Source organism: Narcine bancroftii, chromosome 1 (assembly GCF_036971445.1).
Source record: "Narcine bancroftii isolate sNarBan1 chromosome 1, sNarBan1.hap1, whole genome shotgun sequence".
In the NCBI taxonomy this organism is placed as follows: domain Eukaryota; kingdom Metazoa; phylum Chordata; class Chondrichthyes; order Torpediniformes; family Narcinidae; genus Narcine; species Narcine bancroftii.
The window spans coordinates 224587521-224610832 of record NC_091469.1 but is presented as its reverse complement, the minus strand read 5'-3'; the positions used below and the strand labels follow the sequence as shown (position 1 = coordinate 224610832).

Sequence of the window (23312 nt, the reverse complement as noted above, 5' to 3'; positions counted from 1 at the left end):
TTCACTTGGCTGCTTGTCTTGGTGCTCGAGAGCCTCGATGGGTCGATCGACGAGTTGTCCAACCCGCCCTGTCGGGAGGGAGGAGGGGGGAGAGATTAGAGTCTTTTTTTTTAAAACCCAATAACCATGTAACAATTACAGCACGGAAACAGGCCTATGTGGTCCTTCTAGTACCCTCCTCTAATCCCACTTAGCAGCACCCTGCCCCTATCCCTCCCATCCATACACTTGTCCAACTCTTTCTTAAATGACAAAATTGACCCTGCCTCCACCACCTTTCCCGGAAGCCCATTCTGAGTAAAGAAGTTCCCCCTCATGTTACTCCTAAATTTTTGTCTGTCAACTCTCAACCCATGACCTCTTGTATCCATCTCTCCTACTCTCAATGGGAAAAGCCTTTCCACATCAACTCTATCTATCCCTCTCATGATCTTAAACACCTCTATCAAATCCCCTCTCGGCCTTCTACGTTCCAAGGAATAATGTGACCCGAGTAAATGAAAACACCTTTTGTGGGCGAGCTAGTGAGTAGCTCTCATCCGTTTTCTGCTTCTCGTGCAAAACGACGTTAGAGCATCGATTCCCCTTTAACAGCCAAAGGCTTCTTTAACATGGGTTTGGTTGGAGGCGAGACAGGGGCCGAGTGAAGTCCCTTCCCTGGGCAGTTTGTCAGGAGACCAAACTACTCCTTCATTGCAGAGTTTGTGCTGCTTCACTCAATCTCTAGCTTATTGGAAACCCATTCCTGTCACAGACCTTGTCCCGGGTCCACACGCACATTTCTAATTTGCTGCCACTGAACAGGTGCTTTATTTTTTTCAAACTTTACTTTTAGGGGCCCAAAAGACCCCCAAAACCCGCCACTTATAGATATTCACCCACACAAATGGTTACTTACACAAACGTCGCTCTTAATTATCTTTAAACCTGAAAACAGGATCAGACTTTAACTTAACCCCCCTTCTCATTCTCAGTGCACTTGTATGTAATGGGGGTGTAAATTCACAGTTCAATCTCACTCCTCCGAGTTCACTGGTCGCAGGCTATTGCTTTGTGCAGAATTTTAACATTTATGAACCCTCACCAGGCTTTGGTGCTTGAAAGCTTTGCACTCAGGAAGGTTCTTGTCAGTTTTCACAGAGAGGTTTGTTGCTCATTGGACACCCACACCTGATCAGCCACTTCAGTGTCTTGCTGAAGAAACTTGCCCTATCGGGCTTTTCCAGATGATAACTTATTTCTTTCAAGTCACCACCGAGTTCCTGTTTCTTTCCCTTATTTCAAGTGAAACATTATGTGCCCAGTCCTCTCCTCTTGTGTGGACCACAAGGACTTTAACCAGGCTGAACTAAGAACTCACAACCCGTCTTCCAAATGGGTTTTTTTCCACAAGCTTGCCAGCTTGTCCTGTTCCAGTCCCAGCTGCTGCTGCTGAACTGTAAAACTGAATTCTCTCTCTTTCTCTCTCTCTCTCTCTCACACACACATATAGAAAACCACATGACCCTCTTAGAACAGCAAACTGCACTCAGACTGCAGTTCATTCATCTGTTGTTTTCCAAAACAATAATACATTACTCCACAGCAGATGAGATCTGCTTTGAAGTGTTTGTATGTGACCTACACTAAAAAAAACTGCTACAATTTATCTCCTATAAAACATAACTTATATACAATATAAAATATAACAATCTGTCACAATACAATATGACAAATTAAAAGAAAATATAAAAATAGATAACAAATGTGCATCTTCACCAAAGTGCAAGAAAAATGTAGCATTACAATGGTTCAGACTATTCTTTTTGTGGTGTTGGAAGAGTCCAATGTTGTAACAAGAGGAGGTTCAAGAGAATGAACATTATCTGTTTTCCCCTGCACCCACCTCTAGAGTGACTCAGCAACACAAAAAGTTGTTCAAGCTCATTCAGTAGTGGTACAGAAGCCTGCAGATGAGCAAATCTCCAGGTTCAAGAACACTTTCTATTCTCTTGAACCCCCCCCCCCCCCACCGCCTTTGTTACGCAAATTATGGACTGCTCTGACAGTGGGAAAAGGTCTATCTGCACTATTGCCATTTTTAGTCTTTCACAATATTTATTATTGGTCGTGCAGGAAAAAAAAGGAAAGATCTGTGTTTATCAAAGGTTCAAATTTCCTTTCATTGTCACATAATAATACATTAAAAATGTAATATACATGATATACTTCAACTTTTGTCTGCCATAAGACAGAGTTGCCATGCCCATTGTCCAGCACCCCTAACAATGGGAGAAAGAGAAGAAAAAAAAGAGGCCCTTCAGAGATACTGAATGTCCACAAAAATGTTGCCAGTGCTCTCGCAACCTCTGCAGCCACACAGACTCCAGTTCAAAGCATTGACAACCCAAGCTCCGGGCCCAAACCTCTGACATGATAAGCCAACATTATTAAGGACCCCCTTCACCCTGCTCACAACCTCTTCCCTCTGCTACCTTTGGTCAAAATGTACAGAAGCCTGCAGATCAACAATTCCAGGTTCAAGAACACTTTCTATTCTCTTGAACCTCCCCTTGTTATTCTAATTATGGACTGCTCTGACAGTGGGGAAAGGTCTACCTGCACTATTGCCATTTTTATTCTTCCACAATATTTATTATTGGTCGTCCTTTGGTTCAAAGAAGACATGTTGTTGTGCAATTCACCTGTGGACACGAAGGTGACTGCAGACCCAGTCTGGAAGCATAGAATCTAGCACAGTGGGGGCACTGGAAGTCCATTGTAATAACTGCGGCTCCTGCTTTGTGACGCTGTTCAAGGTTTTCCATCAGTTTTGGCAGCGCCTGTTTTCAAAACTGGTGTAGGCTTCATAGCACAAGGTTCACCAATAGGCTCTGTCAGCAGCCACAGCTTCTAGTTCTCTTGGCAGGATGTCACAGTAGGGTAGGGTTTCCTTCACAGTGTCTTTATAGTACATGTGTGGGTGCTCTTGAAGTCATTCACGCTAGAGTAGCTGGTGAGGCATACAGTAGTTGTCATTCTGATGGCCTGTCCCACCCACCACATCTGGGCTCTGATGATCATGGAATCAATGCTGTGGACTTCATGTGACCAAAGACCTCCAGGTAGGAGACAGTTTCTTGCCAACAGATATCAAGGATGGAATGGAGGGAGTTCATGTGGAATTTCTCCAGTTGTTTGATGTGATGTCGGTACAGAGTCCAGGTCTTACAACCATTTTGGAGAGAAGGGATGACCACTGCTCTGTAGACTTCCAGCTTTGTGAAGATGTGGATGTTGTGTTTATTGAGCTCTCTGGTACGCAGCGTCCCCAAAGCCTGGCTGGCCTTGCTGATCCTGGAGTCAATTTCTTTGTCCAAAGACCCATCACTCAAGATGATGCTCCCCAAGTAAGTATTTGAAGCTGTTTACATTTGTCAGCTGGGTGTCGTCAGCAGTGATTTTTGGTTCTATGTTGATGGTGTTTGGCATGGATTGATGGAGTATTTCAGTATTGTTCATGTTGATGGACAGGCCAAAGAGCATAGCAGCATCTGAGAATTTCTTCAGCATTAACTGTAGATCAATATCCTTGTGCGTCAAGTACACACAGCTATGAGCAAAAATGGTTTCTTGAATGATTTTATAGAGGCTCTTCATCCATGCATTCAAGTGCCAAAGGTCAAAGAGAGAGCCATCCAGTCAGTACCTGATGTACGCTCCCTCCTCCAGACCTTGGACAGCACGAGACAAGTGAAGAACAGATTGAACAAGATTAGGGCTAGTACATAACCCTGATTCACCTCATTAGAAATGGCAAATGCCGTTGATATATCACCACTGGAGAGGACCTGTCCTGTCATTCAGGCATGGAGCAGCTTAATAATTCTAACAAATTTCCTTGGGGATCCATAATGCCTCAGGATGATCCAGAGAGCCTCCCTGTTTACAGTGTCACATGCCTTTGTCATGTCAATGAAGACAGAGTAAACAGGCTTGATCTGCTTGATGCACTTCTGAACTTGTCTCAAGGCAAACATCAAGTGCACTGTATTGTGTTCTGGTCGAAACCCGCACTGCGCTTCCGAGGGATTCTTTTCTGAGACAGTGACAAGTCTGTTCAGGAGGGTGTGGGCGAAAATCTTGCCTGTGATAGAGAGCAGTGAGATAACCGTGTAGTTTCCGCAGTTTGATTTGCTTCGCTTATTTTTTTAAAGTCACGATGAGGGCATCGTGAAAGTCGTCAGGAATCTCATCTGTGATCCAGATGTTTTCCACGATGTCTTGGAACACCTGTAATGTTTTTGGGCTTAGAGCTTTGTAGTTCTCGGCAAGAATACCATCCTGCCTTGTTGCTTTATTTGAATTCATCTGCAAGATTGCTTTATTGATCTCATCAGTAGAGAGCAACAGGTCTAGGTGATCCAGGACGGGCTGCTGAGGGATCTGCCATAAGACATCAGGATCATCTATGGATGGCCTATTGAGTAGGTTGGAAAAGTATTCAGCCCAGTGGTTTTTCAGTCCTTCCTGGTTTTTGGTCTGGCTCGAACCATCAGTTGACAGCAAGGGGGAGCATCTTGATTTAGAAGGACTATAAACTGACTTTATGGTGCTGAGAAACTCTCTGGTGGCATGCATGTCTGCATATCGTTCCACCTGCTCAGCCTTTCTCTGCTACCACGTCCCTCATTTCTCACAGTTCTGCCTGTACTTTGGACTTTCTTTGAGACAGATGATGTGTCATTTTGCCATAGGCCTTGTTCTTGGCCAGAAGGACAGCTGAAATGGTCTCGTGGTTTTCATCAAACCAATCTTGAAGTACTCGGGTTTTCCTTCTGAGTATAGTTGTAGCAGTTTACACGACATCTTTGAACTGCTTCCAGTTTTCAGAACAGGTTTGCACAAGCGGTCAATTGCAAGAGAGTTTTTCATTAAAGTACATCTTGAAAATGTTGGACTTGACCTGGATCTTGGAGTCTTCTGATGTTGAATGATACTCTGATAGTCTTTGATTCTTTACGATGCAAAGCGGCTAGGTGCAGGTTGAGAACTGACCGAACCAGCCTATGATCTGTCCAACACTCAACACCTCACATGGCCCAGCTGATGGTGACGTCTTGAAGGTCACGCTGGCGTATATGATGTCGTCAAGTAGGTGCCAGTGTTTGGACCTTGGACTGTTTGCAAGTCTGAACATTGTGTTAGTGATGCACAGGTTGTGCTCTGCACACTTACTCAGAAGTAGCAGACCATTACTGTTTGACTTTCCCACTCCATGTCTCCCAAGGACTCCATCCCAGTTATTGCTATCTATCCCCAACCTAGCATTGTGCCCACCCTTGGATGGGCAGTGCCATCCTGAAAAGGACTTCCCAGTTACCCTGAATGCTGCCGGATATCTCTGCTGCCCCGGGTACAGAGACAAATGACCACTGGCCCAAAGGTCACCTACTTGCAGGTTTGTGGCTACAACTGCCAGTGGCCATCTCCACCTGTTGCTTCACCAGCCCCTCATTGCTTCAGGACTTGATGAGTTGGGTTAACTGAGATGAATCACATAATAGAAACCTGTGCATGATGGAGTTTTAAGTGGAACAGTAATTGCATGGGGCAATCCCACTCTCTTGGCAGAAGAGACCTTGATCCAGTGGCACAGACAACCATTATGGCTGGAGACCTCTCTTGCTTTAATGGGTGACCAGGATGTCTAAGGGTCTTATCATTCTGGGCCGGCCTTCTTGACTGTTGGACCATTAATTGATATCTTCTTCTCAGTCCACCAGGGCCAGACCACACAATGGGATAGACAGATCCCCTACATCACTGAAGATTGAAGACCCATCGGCTACCCTCACTTGGTTTAACCCGTCTGCCAAGATGGCTTACTGGGGTGTGGCTGCTGCACGTGGTACAGCTACTTGGAGGCACAAGTGAAAGCTGAGTGTCAGGTGGGGACCAAAGGTGGACGAGCTGCTGAAAAGGGCACGGCAGGCCCTCCTCACCAGAGATGCTACCCTTCCCGAGACACCCCATATACCCTATTATTTATTTATTACCTATCTTTTGTATTTATTATCTATCACTTTATAATTTATTTTAGTGATACTTCTCCTGAAAAGGGGACATTCCAGCTGTCATGGAATGGAAGGGCACATCTTGAGAGCAAACGCAGCCAAGATGTAGAAACTGGAAGGAATGACATCCTTGCAGGAGATAGGGTAGGAGAAGATATAGTCCTTGCAGGTGACAAGCTGAGAGGAGGTGTAGAGAGACCCACCTCCTATGTTTCTCAGAGTTCTGCTCTCAATCCCTTGCCACCAAACTTTTCTTGTCCTTACTTTGCATCCCACAAGCATTCAGCATATTGTCCTCTGACATTTCCATCAGCTGCAGTTTGACCCCACCCCAGGACACATCTACACCTCCTCACCCCTTCCCCCCCCCCTCTACTGGGCTCTCTTTCTCTCCGTGACTCTCTCTTATGAGCTCATCCCTTCCTTCCCACCTTTCTGTGACCCCTCATGCTTTTCCCTGCCACTGCGTGAGATGCAACACTTGCTCTTACATCTGTACCTCATCACTGTCCAGAGACCTAAACAGCCTTTCCAGGTGTGGCAAAGATTCATAAGCACCTTTTCCAAATTCATCTGCTGCATTCGTTGCTCCCCCCAAATTTCTGGAACCTAGCATGGACTTGGGGATTGCTTCGCAGAGCATCTGTGCTCTGTTCACAATGGCCATCCTGAGCTCTAGGTTGCATGCAACTTCACCGTCCCTTCCTGGAGTGTGGCCCAAAATAAACTTCTCGAGGAACAACACCTATTCTGCCAGGACAACCTTTCATCCAAAAGTATAAACATTGCATTTTCTAATTACATGTAACATCTTCTGAGCTATTTCCAAAGGATTCTTCTCCTCTACCTGCCTTCCCCCCTCCCCCCCCCCCTTATTATACCATTATTGTCACAGTCACTGTGGGATTCAAACCTCGGTCCCGATCGCTGATGCTGTAAAGGCATTGCACTAACTGCTATGCCAATCTGTCGCCCTTACTTAAATACATTTACCTTTCCAAGCTGCAATGTTGGGATTTCAATTCATGTCCAAGCCTTTAAATTGCCAATTAATAATCCATGATGCCATTGTTTTAATTTTAGGGGTTTAGCATAAACTGTAGAATGAGAATGTCTGCTTTATTCAAGGAAGGTTAATAAAAAGGGTAGAAATTATAATCAACGTTGTTACCAATTGCACATTTAACATGAAAATCAACCCCATTCTGTAGAATTTGTCTTTTCTATGGTTGTCTAGGAAGAGCAATTTCAAAGTTCTGAGAAATTTTGTGAAGCAGATTGTTTAACAAAGTATTTAAAAAAGTTGAAATCTGTTCAGAAGAAATTCGGCGTAAGTACAAAATATTTCAACAGGAACAGTACTTATATTTAAAATGCATCTGAAAGTAGGAGCGGCAGAGGGCAATTCTGCTCTTCCAACATGTCCTGCTGAGGCTCTGTCTCAAAACTACGTCTAGATAACTGCCTCCTTTTAAAATATATTTATTGACTGTCTTCATAGCCAGTTGTAGAGAATTCTTCAGGTTTACCATCCTCAGAGTCTCTCTCCGACTCAGTCCTAAATGACCTCTGCCTTGGGTTCTAAACCCATATGTAGAGAAAACATTTCTCCTGTACACAGTCTGTTAAACCCTATGAGAATGTGTGTGTGTGTCAGTCAGATCTCCTCTCATCCTTCTGAGCAAAAGAGTGAATATTTGCATCTCATATGTTATAATCACAACTGCTTCTGCAGTCTCCTCTGGCAGTACATTCCAGGCGCCTATCACTCTGTAAAAAGTGCAACTGGCTTCACACATCTCTTTCTAAACTTCTCCACTTTTGCCTTAAAACTAGACCCTCTAGCATATGATCTTTTCATCCTTCAGAAAATACTTCATCCACCCTCAATTTTATTTCCTTCTATCAGGTCACCACCTCAGCCTTCAATGTTCTGATTCCAGGTCACATCCTAGTAAACCTCTTTTGCAACCTATCCAAAATTTGCACATCCTTCCTATGATGGGCGACCAGAAATGCCCAGAATACACCAATGTGGCCCAACCTAATATTTATACTTCTAGAACATAACTACTTGATTTTTAAACACCATGATTGATGAAGGCAAGCATTCTGTATGACTTTCTTCAGATTTATTGTCAAGAGTACAGTTCATAGATTTCATCACATACAACTCTGAGGTTCTTTTTATTGTGGATGAGGCAGAATTACCACTTATTGGTAGTGTAAAAAAAACTCTACCCACCGTACACATGTAAACAAATAAATGTAAAGAGATAATGAATGTAAACAAAGTATGTAATAAAGAATTTTTTTTAAAAATCACTAAGGTGCACAAGTAAAAATCCTTAAATGAGTCCCTAATTGAGTTTGTTATTGAGGAGTCTGATGGTTGAGGGATAGCCGCTATTCCTGAACCTGGTGATTCAGGTCTTGTGGTCCCTGTGTGGCGGAACATGGTATTGCAGGCACATTCCCCAATGAGCTGGGCAGGCTGGCATGCTTGCTGAACTGGTAGCCCCTCCCTTTAAGATCCCTAATAAAGGCCAAGAGTTCTAGTTTTCTCTCTCATACCTGCCCTTGGACTTGATCCAGCAGCATGCTGAGACATGCTTGTATCTTGAGATCAGTAAAGCCTTTGGCCCTTACGTCATGTCTGTGAGTGGTCATTATTCACACTGCAACCAATACCTCTTTCCTGATGGCAGCAGTGAGAACAGAGCATGTGTGGTGTGGATCCTTGATGATTGCAGTTGCTCTCTAACATAGATATTCTTGATGGTGACATCTGTAATGTCCTGGGCTGTGTCCACTACGTTTTGTAGGGTTTTATGCTCAGGGATTTTGGGGTCTCCATACTAGACCTCATTTTGCCACTTTACTACATGTTCCTCGAATTTGATTTTCAAAAATACACCTCACACTTGTCTAGATTAAACACTGTCTGTCATTTATCTTCCCAAATGTCCAACCATGGCAACCTTCCTCAATGCACAACTCCTTTCATTTTTGTGTTACCTGCAAACTAACAAGACCATCTACATTTTCACATAGATTGTTAAGAGATAATCACAAATGACAGAGGTTCCAGACAGATAAGGATCAGTGATCACAGGCCTTCTTTCAGAGAAATACCCATAGAACCATAAAACATTACAGCACAAAAAAACAGGCCCTTCAGCCCTTCTCATCTGTGCTGAACTAGTATTCTGCCTAGTCCCACTAATCTGTACCCACTCCATAGCCTTCCATACCTCTCCCATCCATGTACCTGTCCTAATACTTCTTGAGCTTACATTCACCACTTCAGCTGGTAGCTCGTTCCACACTCCCACCACTTTCTGTATGAAGAAGTTCCCTTTCATACTCCCTATAAATTTTTCCCATTTCATACTTATACTATGTCTTCTGGTTTGTACCTCACCTAATCTCAGTGGGAAACACCTACTTGCATTTATTCCATTGATGCTGCTCATAATTTTGCATACCCCTCCACCATTACCATCTGACTTCTGCAACCAAGTTCAACTTGAATTCATCATGGATATTATTTAATCTTCTGGACCAGCTTACCATGAGGGACCTTGTCAAATGCTTTACTAAAGTCCATGCTCCCCATATGCTGTCCAGAGCAAACTCTCTTCCCCTTGCACATACTCTGTCCTGGATTCACTTTTTTTTAAAAAAAGCAACTTGTTCCTCATTATAGGTTGTAGGTGATTAGAAATTCCCAAGGCTCTTTTACTCGCTTTTAGGCAGTGTCTACAAATTTGGAAACCATTAATAGTTATGATCTGCTGTATTATCATGAGATCAAATTCCCTGAAAAGTAATGTATCCTAAGTCCTGGGAGAAAAAAAAACAAAATTCAACAATTTTATTTCATTTTTTTAAAATTAAGGAGCTACATGCCACCTGCATGAGAGATTTTAAAGCATTATTTCTTTAAAAAAAATCAACATGTAGATTTAAATGTAATGTTTGTCTTCTAAACTTGTAAAACCAAACCTTTATCTCAAATGTATCCAAAAGTAACATTTGTCAGATACTTTAATTCTGATACACTTGCAAATACAGTACTCTTGCTTTTGAACTTAACTCTGACACAGCAGATTCAGCTCAACCATGAACAGAATGATTTCTTGGTCTCTCATGCTTACAAGCAGAGGCATCTTTGCATTCTATGTTAGAGTGCTTTGTGTGTTTTGACTGAAGCTAAGTTGTATCAAAGCTAAATATGAATTATACATCCTAAATTACAAAATCCAGTATTCAAAGCTGTTTTTATTGAATTTACTGATCTCAAGTGAGGATAATTATTGTAGTTCAGCTTTACTCAGTACATTCAGATTAGATAGAAATCATTAACCAGGAATTGTTGACTAATCATGATCTAGTGATCCACATTCGAATGTATGCCTATATGGATAGTAAATGAGAATTGCAACAGCTTGGCTAAATGTATTTTAATGTTGAAAAAGACCACACAATTCAGCAGTGGACTCATCCAGTGAATAGTCTCCTTGCAAGATTCCTAGAGAATCATATTTCAATGCAAGCCCCAAAAAATAACAGAAGAGAGGATCAAATAAAATAATTTCTATTGGGAAATTGGATAACATTTAAAAAAAAAATTCTGGAGCCAGTTATAGAATTTGCTAGGAGATTTAAACTAGATGAATCAAGGATATGTCATTCCAAATTAACTGCACTGGCTACAGAGAAAGAGATGCAAAATAATTTCATATTGGCTTTAGAATAACAAGCAACTGGAAAAAAATTGTATACATGCAGTATACATGAGCATGCATTATTGTTGAACCCAAATCATCAACTAGTGTCCAGAAGACATCTCAATTTTCACAATTTCTTTTTACTCAAAGAGTACATTTATTGATTCATTGGCTTTAGAATTATAGAAGTGGCAATGGGTTCTGTTCATCACATACAGAACTTTAAAGAAGGCAAAAAAAAAATCAATCTACTGGAGAAACTTAGTGGGTCAAAGCAGGGTCAGTGGGAGAGAAAGAATGCCCAACATTTTGGGTTCGACCCCTTCATTCGGACTGCCAGCGAAGCTGCTTGACCAGATTCCAGCATCTATAGTCTGTTGTGTGGCACAAGTTTGAAGAAAAAGGCAAAGCATTTGGAAGGCAGTAAAAAGAGAGGACTTCTAGGGTAGCTGCTTTGGAGAGTAAATATCTACATATTGAATTGAAAAAAAAATCTATATAAATGTATGTTTAAAAAAAAGATAAGGAGTGCAATTTTGAGTACAATAATATAATCTTTGTATAGGAGAAACAAACTTATTTCAGTTAAGTGTGAAACAAAATTAATTGCAATAAACATTTAACAATTACAAGAGTCAAAATATAATTGTTATTTGTCTTGAAAGCAAATTTATTTCTGAAATTCTAGATTGTAATCTTATACTCTGGTTATAGAATAACCTTTGTTTACTTTATAGAACATCCAGTATTCCTATGCTTCACACAAAAAAAAATTTACAGTCTAAATCTGTGGGTCCTGGACTTCTTTAACAATACTAAGAAGGATATTGACAAGTGTTAGAGTTCATACTCCGAAACTAGTGAAGCAACATGAAAAGAAAATAATGAATGTCAATCAGTAAAATTCCCTAATATTATGCCTTCAGAAACCATTCCCTGAGGATGTCCAGATTCCTCTCCAGCCACTTGATGTTCTTATGGATATTTTCTTTTGCAATCTGGGTACATCTCAGCTGGGAGCTCTGCTCCTTAATAGAGTCAAAAAACATCTCCACCTGTAACACAAACGTATACCATAGGATTTATTTTTCTTTTTGTTTTGAATATATAGTTGAACATGACAACTTTTTCTCCTCCTTTTGAGAGTTAAAATGTTATGTTTTATTGTAATATTTGGATTTATCACTAGTGTCATGAGCAATCGAGAGAGATGAATGGCAAAATATGATGGAATCAAGTTATTTTAGTGATATGAACTATTGGACAGCTGGAGACTGGCTGAAGGGGCATCAGGTATTGGAACTGGGATGCAAGAAGGCGCCAGGGATGCTGAAGGGTTCCTGATCATGTTAGATGTTCAGATCTTGAGCTCTGGTATGGACTGGACACTGTGTGGCTGTGGGGAAGCTGTGTGGAAGCACTGGAGGCGCATCCACGGACACTCAGTGACACTTTAGATTCTTTCCCTGACTGTGAGGGGTGCTTCAGGAAATAGCTGCTGATGGTAGATCTGTCTACCTTACAGCAGATGAAAACAAATTGCATGTAATATTGTACTGTCTTTATTACATGACAATGAATTGAATCATGAACATGGCTAGAATTGCCCAGAAATTAGATAACATTTTCTTTCAGATTTTTGTTTCATCTTAGAAATGTGTTCATTTTAAAATGGAAAACTTTATCATGGATTATGACCATTGTAGAGCGGGAAGACAAAGAGCATATTATAGACACAATGTAATGCATAAGAGTCAAGTTAAGCTGTTTATGGTTGTCATTTCCCTCAAGTCAGTTGTGGTATCAAAACAAGTCATTGGGAGGTAATCTCCATTCTCACAAGATGGTTCACAACATGAATGCAGGAGCGGAATTGGCTCATGTAATAATTAAGTATTTTAGTTTCTAAAATAGTGTTTTTTTTCATAAAGTTAGGATTTCACTTATCATACTGAAGCATGGAAAAATGGAGAAGATCATTGTAATGGATCTGTGTTAATATTAATCCTTAGTTTAATGTTAAAAATATATTTTATCAAGATATAGTTTAATAAGTTAGTTTTGGGTAGGCAGGGCTCATTTACATTCTGCAGACACATGATACTTTACAGCTGTTAGCTGGTTTCAGCACAAAGACAGTACATTAGCATTTTAAACACAGGTGGTTCTTTGAGAGAGAAGATGGAGAGCCTTTGCAGAGATGGAATGGCTGCTGATTGAAGTTGAAGTCAAGAAATGAAAGGACTTATGGTAGTTCTTGAGACACTGGAAACGGTGAGGGCTCAGAAGCACCTGTGTCAACACACAGCCGTTTTGTGTGCATGTGGTCAGATATCACGGAGGAGGCATAAGTGGACTTGGATGGTTTTAGCACATCAGCATGAAAATATATTATGAACCAGGACAGAAATGATGTCACACACCATGTGAGATATTTGGAGAAATAGATTATCAATTTCAGACATTTTTGGATCAGTTTTCAGAAGTCACGACCCTGTGTCTCTCACACACACACACAGGAGTTGGAACCTTGTGAAAGACAGGGTTGAATTACAGTAACCATAAGTGCTAATAGGTGTTACTCCTAATAAAAAGGGAATTCAGAAAATGTGGTTTTCAAAAGGGAAACCACTTTTCTGACTGCTGTTTTGAAAATAAAGAGTGCAACCTCATCATAGAAGAAAAATCTGTGACACAAGAAAATTTGATAGGACGTGTATTATTCTATTCACAGGAGACACAATGTAAGTGGCATTTTTATGTGTTAAACCATGTCTCATTTGTGCTTAGAAAATTGTCACTCCTATTTGTAAAGGTTAAAACCTTGTTTTTGATTCTTAGTTAATTTTGTGCCTATCTCTTCAAGAAGGGGTATTGTTTGTTATGTTACCATAGTGACTATGACGTAAATATGTCGTAATATCCACGCAGACTAATAGCTTGCATCTCATTCTTCGACTAACCATCAAGGAGACATGAGCTCGAGATAATTTTCTTTGAATTCATCCTATTTTTTCTTGTATATCTCTTAAAAGTTAAATCTCGTTATATTTTTAAATATAGCTGAATGCTTTGTTTATTCATCATTATGAAAAACTTATTACAAAGTTATGCAAAATGTTTATCAGTCTTATTAACAAATTAAAGCTACATAAAGCTGCATTTACAAAGTTTGGTTTATTGAATGAATAAGATTAATTTGGAATATCATCCCCACGTTTCCTTGTAGTTGACACATTTTGAAATTAGGAAATACTAGAACATGGAAAGTGTCACCTATGAAAGACTACTCATCATGAGTTGAAGGAGATCTGAAGATATGATGTTCAAAACGCTTTATAATTATTTCTGAACTTAAAATTTAAGACATTAAAGCAAGGACAAAATGATGCTGAAGTTTTAAAAATTGACTTTGGGACTTTTACACGAACACATACACACACACACACACACACACACACTTACATTTGCGCACAGTGGTGTTTAAATTTAAAGTAAGTAAGAAATGCCATGTTATAGTTTAATAAAAACTATTATTTTGAATTTACCATTGTCTGGTGAATTGCTGCCATTGCTGTTTCTTTGTTAATCCTAACAAAGTCTCTTTAGTGCCCAAACATAATTAAGAGGATTGTTAATTCATGACAATCACATTGTCACCTATTGTGCTCACAACTCAATTCCTGAGTCAAGAAATCATTATCTGTGTAGGATGGTGTCTATTGGTCACTGTCTTATGAAGATCGAGTGAGAACCATCTTAAATTAATATTGAAAAGGGTCTCCATTGCAGGTCCCACAAAAAAAATGAAAGAATATAGGTACTAACCTTCTTACTTCACAACAAAAATACACTTCTATTCCTTTCTTATTAATAACTACTCCCCCGCCCCAAAAAAAAAGCTGAGCAACATCCATCACAGGACTCCCGATTAAAGAAAAATAAATGCCTTATTCACATGAGGTGCAGTTGGTCAGTGGTAACATCAACCTAATGGAATGGAGGTTCTCAGAGATTGGTATGAAGGCACAATGCTGAGAGAGGGAGCTGCAAATGACAACCATGTCCAAAGGTCAAGGAACAGTGACCTCTTCACTTTGTAAAATGCGTAAAGTTGTGGATTTCACTGACCTCTTCCAATTCTTCCTGTGATGAAAGTTGAGATGTTACTCCAATTACAAGCCATCGAACAGTGGATGAACCAAGTTCAAATCTGCAAATAATATATACACATTTTATAAGGAACATTTCTATTGTTGGAAGACTCAGATTATAGTTAAGTTTTGCTAAGTCAAACCTGATAAATTAAAATTTTTAATTTAGACATACAGCACAGTAACAGGCCATTTCGTCCAATGAGTCTGCACCGCCCAATTTACACCCAAGTAACCTACATCCCCGGTATGTTTTGAATGGTGGGAGGAAACTGGAGCCCCTGGTAAAAAAAACCCACGCAGACACAGGGAGAATGTACAAAGTCCTTTAAGACAGCACGGGATTCAAACCCGGGTCCCAATCGTTTGTGCTGTAATGGTGTTGTACTAACCATTACGCTAACTGTGCCATCCAAAAAACTGAATGAATATACTAATTACTCCAATTTCTGAAACCATTCTGACCTCAGAATGAGAACAGAAAACACTGGAAATAGTCTGCCAGTCAAAAACAGAGTTAACATATTAGGTGGATGATCTTTCTGTCAAATGAAGGATCCCAACCTAAAATGTTAAATCGGTTTACCTCTCTACAGAGGGCGACTGATTTGCCGAGAATTTTCAGTATTTTCTCTTTTTATTTTGAATTTCCAGCATCTGCTGGTTTTCTTGCTTTCCCTTTCTCAGAATATTTATCAGATAAATTGGCTTTTTAAAGTGCAAATGCATTATTTTTATTTCCATGCTGTGGAGGCCAGAAACTCACACAGGCTATGGGCTGCTGGTGACTGGAGGATGAAGGACTTGCACCAGGCTGTGCATTGCTGGAAACTGGCTCAAGATTACCAGTTATTGGAACCAGGATACGAGGGGAGGCTGAGGGCAAGTAGGACCTCCGAAATCAAAGGTTTGGATCTGGGATCAGGTCACCTTGTGCCGCTGCAGATGCTACGGGAGCAGTGGAAAGGATCCAAGGGGACTCGGTGACTCTGGGGGACTCTGCTTCTCTTTCTCTGACTACAAGAGGCACTAGACAATATTAATATTAATGGAGAATCTGTCACTATTTATGGCAGAATAAAGGTGATTTTGGTTCATATTACATTTTTGTTTTATTACATGACAATAGATAACAACATAGAATAATTTAAGAATGTAGTATTAAGAACAATGCAAAGTGACTAAGATTGAGGAGTCAAGAAAAAGATGACAATTTTAAAAGGTACCTACTTTTCCATTAATTTACTCCAGTTTTTCTTTAGAAAATTCCAGGCAAGGAGTTGTCCATGTGGTTTCCTGCTCACTGTCACGACAACATGGGCTAGATTCTGTAACTTAATGATGTCCCCTTGCAAACTGAGTTCCAACAACCTGAGATATTGGAAATAAACATGCAATTATTTACTCCACTGATAATTAGGTATTTTCTCTATAAAATCATCTTTCCTTCTGCTGTACTTATGATTTTCCCTTCACTCTGTCCTGCCTATGTGGCAAGTGTGCTCACTTAGCAGGCCAAATTCATTATAAGATTAATAATACATAGAACATAGAAATCTGCAGTAAAATGCAGGCCCTTCAGCCCACAGTATTGTGTTGATGTCTTAATATATTCTACCAACTACCTAGATTCCCCTTTCTTTTTCTCATTTTCATGTACCTATCTAATTAAAAGATTTTATTGTATCTGCCTTCACTGCTGTCCATCGCACTCTGTGTAGAGAGAATAAATCACACTGGCAAATTATTAACTTTCACATTATAATTATTTAAATAGCCTCTAACATGAAATCAACTTGCTCCCAAAACAAGAGAGAGAAAGAATGTGTGTGTGTGAAGGGGGGGGGGGGGGGGGGGAGAAAGAGAGAGAAAATGGAGGATTCACATTTTTAAATAGTCTGCTTTGTGTAAATGAACTGCTGAAGTGGGATGATATACAAAGTAGAACAGTGGGTTTATGGTGGAATAGGAAATTAATATATTTTATAGGGAGTATTAGAAATGTCATGTATAAAGAGACTTATTTGTACATCAATTTCTTTAACAACCTATTGGATTTAAGATCAGCCTCAATGGTTGTGATTAAGAATGACTGTGATTGTGATTTGAATATAAAGTTTTCAGATGAAGATTGATTAATGATTCCTCATTTTGTGCACAGCATTGTTTATTACAATTTAAGGTGGTACATAGAATATACGTTCAAACTCAAGTGATCTCGTTTTTATGCAGATGTTGATCCACTATGTGAGAAGTGTAAAATTTTTGAAGTTTATGGATTCATGTTTTGGGAGTTCCCCAATTTAGGAAGATTTTGGGAAAACATTTTCCAAACTTTATCAACGATTTTTAAGATCAAAATAGAACCATGGCCTTTAATTGCTTTGTTTTGTTTTTCTCGTGAACCAGATGTACCTGGGAGAAAGTTTTAGCTTTTATCCTGTTGATAGCCAGTTGAGCAATTTTAATAAAATGGAAAGATGACTCTTCACCTGCTCATACACAGAGGTCACATGATGTCATGTCCTATTTAAGCTTGGAGAAAATTAGATACAACATTAAAGATAGAAAGTTTTAATTTGAAAAGATGTGGGGCCAAACCCCCCCCCCATAGATCATGATTGGCAGATTTAAAAAGTTTGGATGCTCCGGTGATTCTGTCTAGTGTTTGAAGGTCCCTATTTGATCCATATCTTTACATCCTTTTCTACAAGGTAACGTTGATTAGAGAGAAGAGAGAGACTAGATTTAGTTTTAGATTTTTAAAATTTTTTTTTTATTAACTTGTTAAATATGGGTTAAAATACGGTCGTCATAGATCATTTCAATAAATTAGACACCTTTGTTTAGATCAAGGGATAGTGAGACCAGTGGCAGATTAGGAGATCACTTCGCCCAGCACCTCTTCTCCGTCCACAACAAAAGCGACCTCCCCGTAGCCAACCATTTCAATTCTGAGTCATGCTCCCAAACCCACATGTCTGTCCATGGCCTTTCACACTACCCCACCTTGACCACCACAGATTGGAGGAACAACACCTTATTTTTCGTCTGGGCACCCTCCAAGCCCAGGACATGTGCATTGAGTTCACTGCATTCCACTAATCAGCTTGCTTTTCCCCCCTCCCACCCTACCCCTTCAACTAATTATTCCAGTTACTATTTCCTTTTTCTCTCCAACTAGCCTAGACTCATCCCCCCTTTCTGCAGTGTCCCCCCCCCCTCCACCTATCAACTCCCTCCCCTCTTCCTCCTTTTGTTCAGACATCTCTCATGTTCCCCCACACTTTGATGAAGGGTTCTGGCCTGAAACATTGGTGAAGTATCTTTGCCTTTGCTACATTAAGGCCTCACAGTTCGGCGGGCAGCAACCTCCTTTGAAGAAGACCGCAGAGCCCACCTCACTGACAAAAGCTTTCATCCCTAGCGTCGAGGTGCTCGAGATGGCAGAGGTCAACAGCATCGAGCCCACGCTGCTGAAGATCCAGCTGCGCTGGATGGGTCACGTCTCCAGAATGGAGGACCATCGCCTTCCCAAGATCGTGTTATATGGCGAGCTCTCCACTGGCCACCGTGACAGAGGTGCACCAAAGAAAAGGTACAAGGACTGCCTAAAGAAATCTCTTGGTGCCTGCCACATTGACCACTGCCAGTGGGCTGATAACGCCTCAAACCGTGCATCTTGGCGCCTCACAGTTTGGCGGGCAGCAACCTCCTTTGAAGAAGACCGCAGAGCCCACCTCACTGACAAAAGGCAAAGGAGGAAAAACCCAACACCCAACCCCAACCAACCAATTTTCCCCTGCAACCGCTGCAACCGTGTCTGCCTGTCCCGCATCGGACTTGTCAGCCACAAACGAGCCTGCAGCTGACGTGGACTTTTTACCCCCTCCATAAATCTTCGTCCGCGAAGCCAAGCCAAAGAAGAGTTTAATGTAGTTTTATCTATTTTCTATCGATATGTATATATGCTGTGTTGTTTGTTTTATTAAAGACTATGTATGTATGATTTATATGTTAAACTCAATAAAATTATTTAAAAAAGACATGGGAAGAGTCTGGGCCACTGAGTCAAGAGTGGCTCAAAAAGCAGTCCCATCCCCATCAATTTTCCCTGTAATCTATTCTCTCCATCGTACCCATTCACACAAAATAATTAGGGCAATTAACTGTGGTCAGTTACTTTAGCAACATGGGATATTGGAGAAAACCACAGGATCCAGAGGGAATCCATGAGATCACAGGAAAACTTAGCAAAGGCCACACAGACATGACTGGATGCCAGGATTGAACCCAGATTTGTAGAGGGATGAGGGAGCAGTTCTACCACCCACAGAAAAGTTCCACCTTCCTGCCATTTATAACCATCAGCAGAACCCTCTATTTCCTTCTGCCTCATATACATGTCCAGCATCTTCTGATCACACTTGTGCTATTCTCTTCAACTACTTCCACATTCTCACCCCTGTGAATGAAGCATTTTCTTTTTAATGCCCATTAGTTTCTTGGTGACTCTCTTAAAATGTGAGCCCTCCAGTTGCACTTTGCCTCACACAGGTTTGATCAAGACATTTCTAAATTTTAAAGAATCATCAGGTCACTCCTCAACTTTCTTTTCTCAAGATATACCAGTCTATTTATCTTTTTAATTTTCGTTATCATCCTAAATCTTTTTTGCAACACTCCAGTGCTTCTGTAAGATTAGAATATGCTAATCAGAGCTGTATGCAGTACTCTTACAAGAGACTGAACCAAATTCCTATATGGATTTACAAAAGTTTGCTGCTTTTCAATTCTATCTCTGCAGAAATAAACTTTAACACTTGATTAGCAACTTATCACACTAAAAGCTCTAAAACAGTAAAATGGGAAACACGTGGAACACAAAAGTCTGCAGAAGGTGCGATTGGAGTACAAACACAAAAATGCTGGAGGAACTCAGCAGATCAGGCAGTATCCAAAGGAGGCGAAGGATGTGCCACGAAAGTTTCAGGTCCGAGCCCTTCTTCAAGCTATGAGCAAAAAGCAGCCATGCGGTGAGGGATCCGTGAGGGAGCAGCTCAATTAGTTGTACTGATGTCCCGCTATATAGAGGAAATCAGAACTTCTGATGCAGGTGGAGAGTAGTTAGAATGTTGAACAATAGCAATAGGAAAATTAAGGACATTAACAATAAATGATAGACATTTATAAAAAAGTTAGACAAATGTGCAAGCAGAAAAAAAATGATGGAAATACATATCGATGAGAACAGATGAAATAGGGTGCAAGGAGGCTTGTAGAAGGCAGCTGACATCTCTTCAACAAAATGGCTTGATGCTTGTGCAAATTCCATGTAATATCAGTTGCTGTACAATTAATACTCATTCCGCATCCCAAACATACAGATGTGAACCTTTTTGCCACAGTGAAATACGGGCATTTCCCATTTGCAAAATAAAAAAAAAAATGATTTGTGCATTATTACGCAGAGTGTCACAGGTGTACAAATAAACCCCATAGCAGGTCAGTCTTTCTGGATTCTACCATTTGCAAAAGCAAACATAATTTTAACCTTTCGTGAAATCTGAGTCCCCACTATAACCATGAGTCACTGTGAACGATCTCACAGGAAATCTGATGACATACAAGTAAATTACATACCATGCCAGTTTTTCTGGATTTCTGGTGCTTGCCAAAGCAGATAAAATTTTACTCTTTTCAGTGCCTGAAACTGACTGCATGTATTTTGTCAGAAGGTAGTCCCATCCATCACTACTCTGGGCACCTACAGAGTACACAATCTCAAGGACATCTGTTGGTAAACTGAAATATTAAGAAGAAAGTGCTCATTTTAAGACTGAGGCTCATTAAGTTCCATTGCAGAATACAGATGCACAACATGATTATATGTATGTTTGGAGAGGTGCCCCATTGTCACATTTTGACCATTTTTTCCTGTGTCGGTGGGGATATTTAACCATCAGGACAATTACATTTAAATAAAGCAAGTTCCCAGAGGCAATTCCCATTCCAATAATGCCATGCACGCACCAGTTCCTGCAACAATATAGGTAGAAAACTGATGTGGGCAAGAATAATGAAGCTCAAGGATGTTGAGCGTTGTGTATTGTTGAAGGGGAAAATGTGTCCTTGTGACATCAAAATGAATTGCCCTCCATGGAGGCAAGTAAACTGCATAAACTGAGTTTTTTTCTAGTCTAATGGAGGGTGATTGAGATGGAAAAGGCAGGAGAACTGGTTTTAAAAAGTTGAATACTTTTTATTACATGAGATTATTGATCCGTAACTATTCTTTTGAATTTTGTATTCTTCAATTCTAGACATACTCTTTAACAGCAGATATTTGTGATTTTATTGGATTTTAAATGATAAATATTATAGCTTCATTCTTTTTTATTTTAGATACGCAGCGTTGTAACAGGCCCTTCCCGCCCACAAGCCTGCACCACCCAAATGCATCCATTTGGCCAATTAACTTACTAACCTCGTACATCTTTGGAACATGGGAGGAAACTGGAGCACCCAGAGGAAGCCCATGTGGACATGGGGAGAACATACAAACTCCTACAGACAGCAGCTGATTCATCATTACGTGAAATCTTAAATCATTCCTTTAGAATCATTTCTAAGTTTCCACAACTTGAAACACATATTTGAACTAATGCACCTGATATACAACTTAACCCATTCTTAATTTAAATCTTATTTTAAAATTTAGACATATAGCACGGTAACAGGCCATTTTGGCTCATGAGTTCTTGCTGCCAAATTTACACCCAATGAACCTACACTCCTGGTACGTTTTGAATAGTGGGAGGAAACTGAAGCCCCTGGGGAGAATGTAAGAACTCCTTACAGACAAACCTCAGTCCCAATCACTAGTACTGTAAAGGCGTAGTGGTAACCACCAAGCCAAAAGTGCCGCCCAAATTTAGTAAGGACGGAACTCATCAGAACTGTGAATTCCTACTGGATAATAAATTTCTGGGTCAATAGCTTAAATATTTGGCACTGTTTTATAAGATAGTTTTGTATCTGTGAGGAGTTTACCAGTGGATATCAAATGTTTTAAATGGACATTTTTAAATGAGCAGTATAAAGATAAAGGTTCCATTATTGTCACATAATACTACATTTAGAATGTAACATACATGAAATTCTTTAACTTGTGTCTACTGTAAGGAAGAAAGAGCGTCGCCACTTAGTCCATCACCCCTCACAGAAATGAGGCCCCTGGTTTACAAAGCCAGTGTTCTAACCACTAAGCCAATTATTAGATATTTTCAAGAAATCATCCAAACCACTCATTGCTACATGCTATCTGCCTCTCAGGGTACTATGAGAAAATTATTCAGAGCCCTGCACTATTTTTGTACTAGGCAATCAGAAAGTAGAGAGTAGAAACCATTTTTCCACATTACTGACTTTATGGTACCATTGGACTTCCTCCATTGATTAAAGTAAGTTGATGCCTTCTGAACACAAGGATGGTATTCGAGGTCACAGACCAGTTCCAGGAGGCTGGACCGTAACAATCGATCGGACACGGTCCCATCATCACTCCATGACTGACTGTCAATCAACTGCTTGAAAAACTGAAGGATATAGTTCTGAAATATAAACAACAAACATGTTCAAATCCTTTTGTGATACAGGGGTACACAATCCTTTATCCGGACATCTAAGTTCTGGAAAGCTCCAAAAACTGGCATTTTTTTTCCTGGTTGGGGGTGGGGGGGAAGGGGGAGAGAGAGAGAGGGGGAGAAAGAGAGAGAGAGAGAGAGAGAGAGAGAGAGAGAGAGAGAGAGAGAGAGAGAGAGAGAGAGAGATGACAGCACGACTGGGGGGGCAGGGGGAGGAGAGAGAGATGGCAGTCGACTCGGGTGGGCAAGGGTGGGAAAGAGACAACAGCACGACTCGGATGGGCAGGGGGGAGAAGAGAGAGATGGCAGCACAATTCAGGTGGGCTTAAATCTGGGGCAACTAGCTTTTGTTCTGAAATTCGGAAAAATCCAAAATTTGGAGCACACTATACCCCAAGGGTTCCGGATAAAGGATTGTGTACCTGTACCAGACACTGCCTGCAGCAGATCTCAAAAGCACAACAATGAAAAGAAATAGAACTTTTTTTGGGGAAATACTATGAATATTTTTTGGAAACATTATCATGGGAAATGGTGGAAATATCCTGTGGTTCAACAGGTAAATGGAACATCTAACACAAGAACATAAATGAAAAAAAGTGGCAGGTTTATTCCAAGTCAACTGATCTCAGGGGATGCATGAAAATAATGCAAATAAAAGTTAAAAATTTTAAATTTTAATGCAGAATGGTAACAGGCCCACAAGCCCCAATATGTTTTTGA

At 40.4% G+C, this 23312-nt stretch overlaps 1 protein-coding gene across 3 annotated transcripts in view; it reads right to left on the bottom strand.

The window, feature by feature from the left end:
* Positions 1 to 10325: 10325 nt before the first annotated feature.
* The window catches only part of LOC138739637 (endoplasmic reticulum aminopeptidase 2-like), a 56144-nt gene continuing 43157 nt past the window's right edge, over positions 10326 to 23312 (bottom strand). For all 3 annotated transcript variants that reach the window (XM_069892097.1, XM_069892106.1, XM_069892112.1), the window contains 5 exons: positions 22372 to 22556; positions 20587 to 20748; positions 16174 to 16314; positions 14921 to 15002; positions 10326 to 11844 (listed from right to left, as the gene is read on the bottom strand). In XM_069892097.1, coding sequence (XP_069748198.1) covers positions 11704 to 11844; positions 14921 to 15002; positions 16174 to 16314; positions 20587 to 20748; positions 22372 to 22556 — 711 coding nt within the window. In that variant the 3' untranslated portion in view covers positions 10326 to 11703. The remainder of the gene's footprint in view (positions 11845 to 14920; positions 15003 to 16173; positions 16315 to 20586; positions 20749 to 22371; positions 22557 to 23312) is intronic.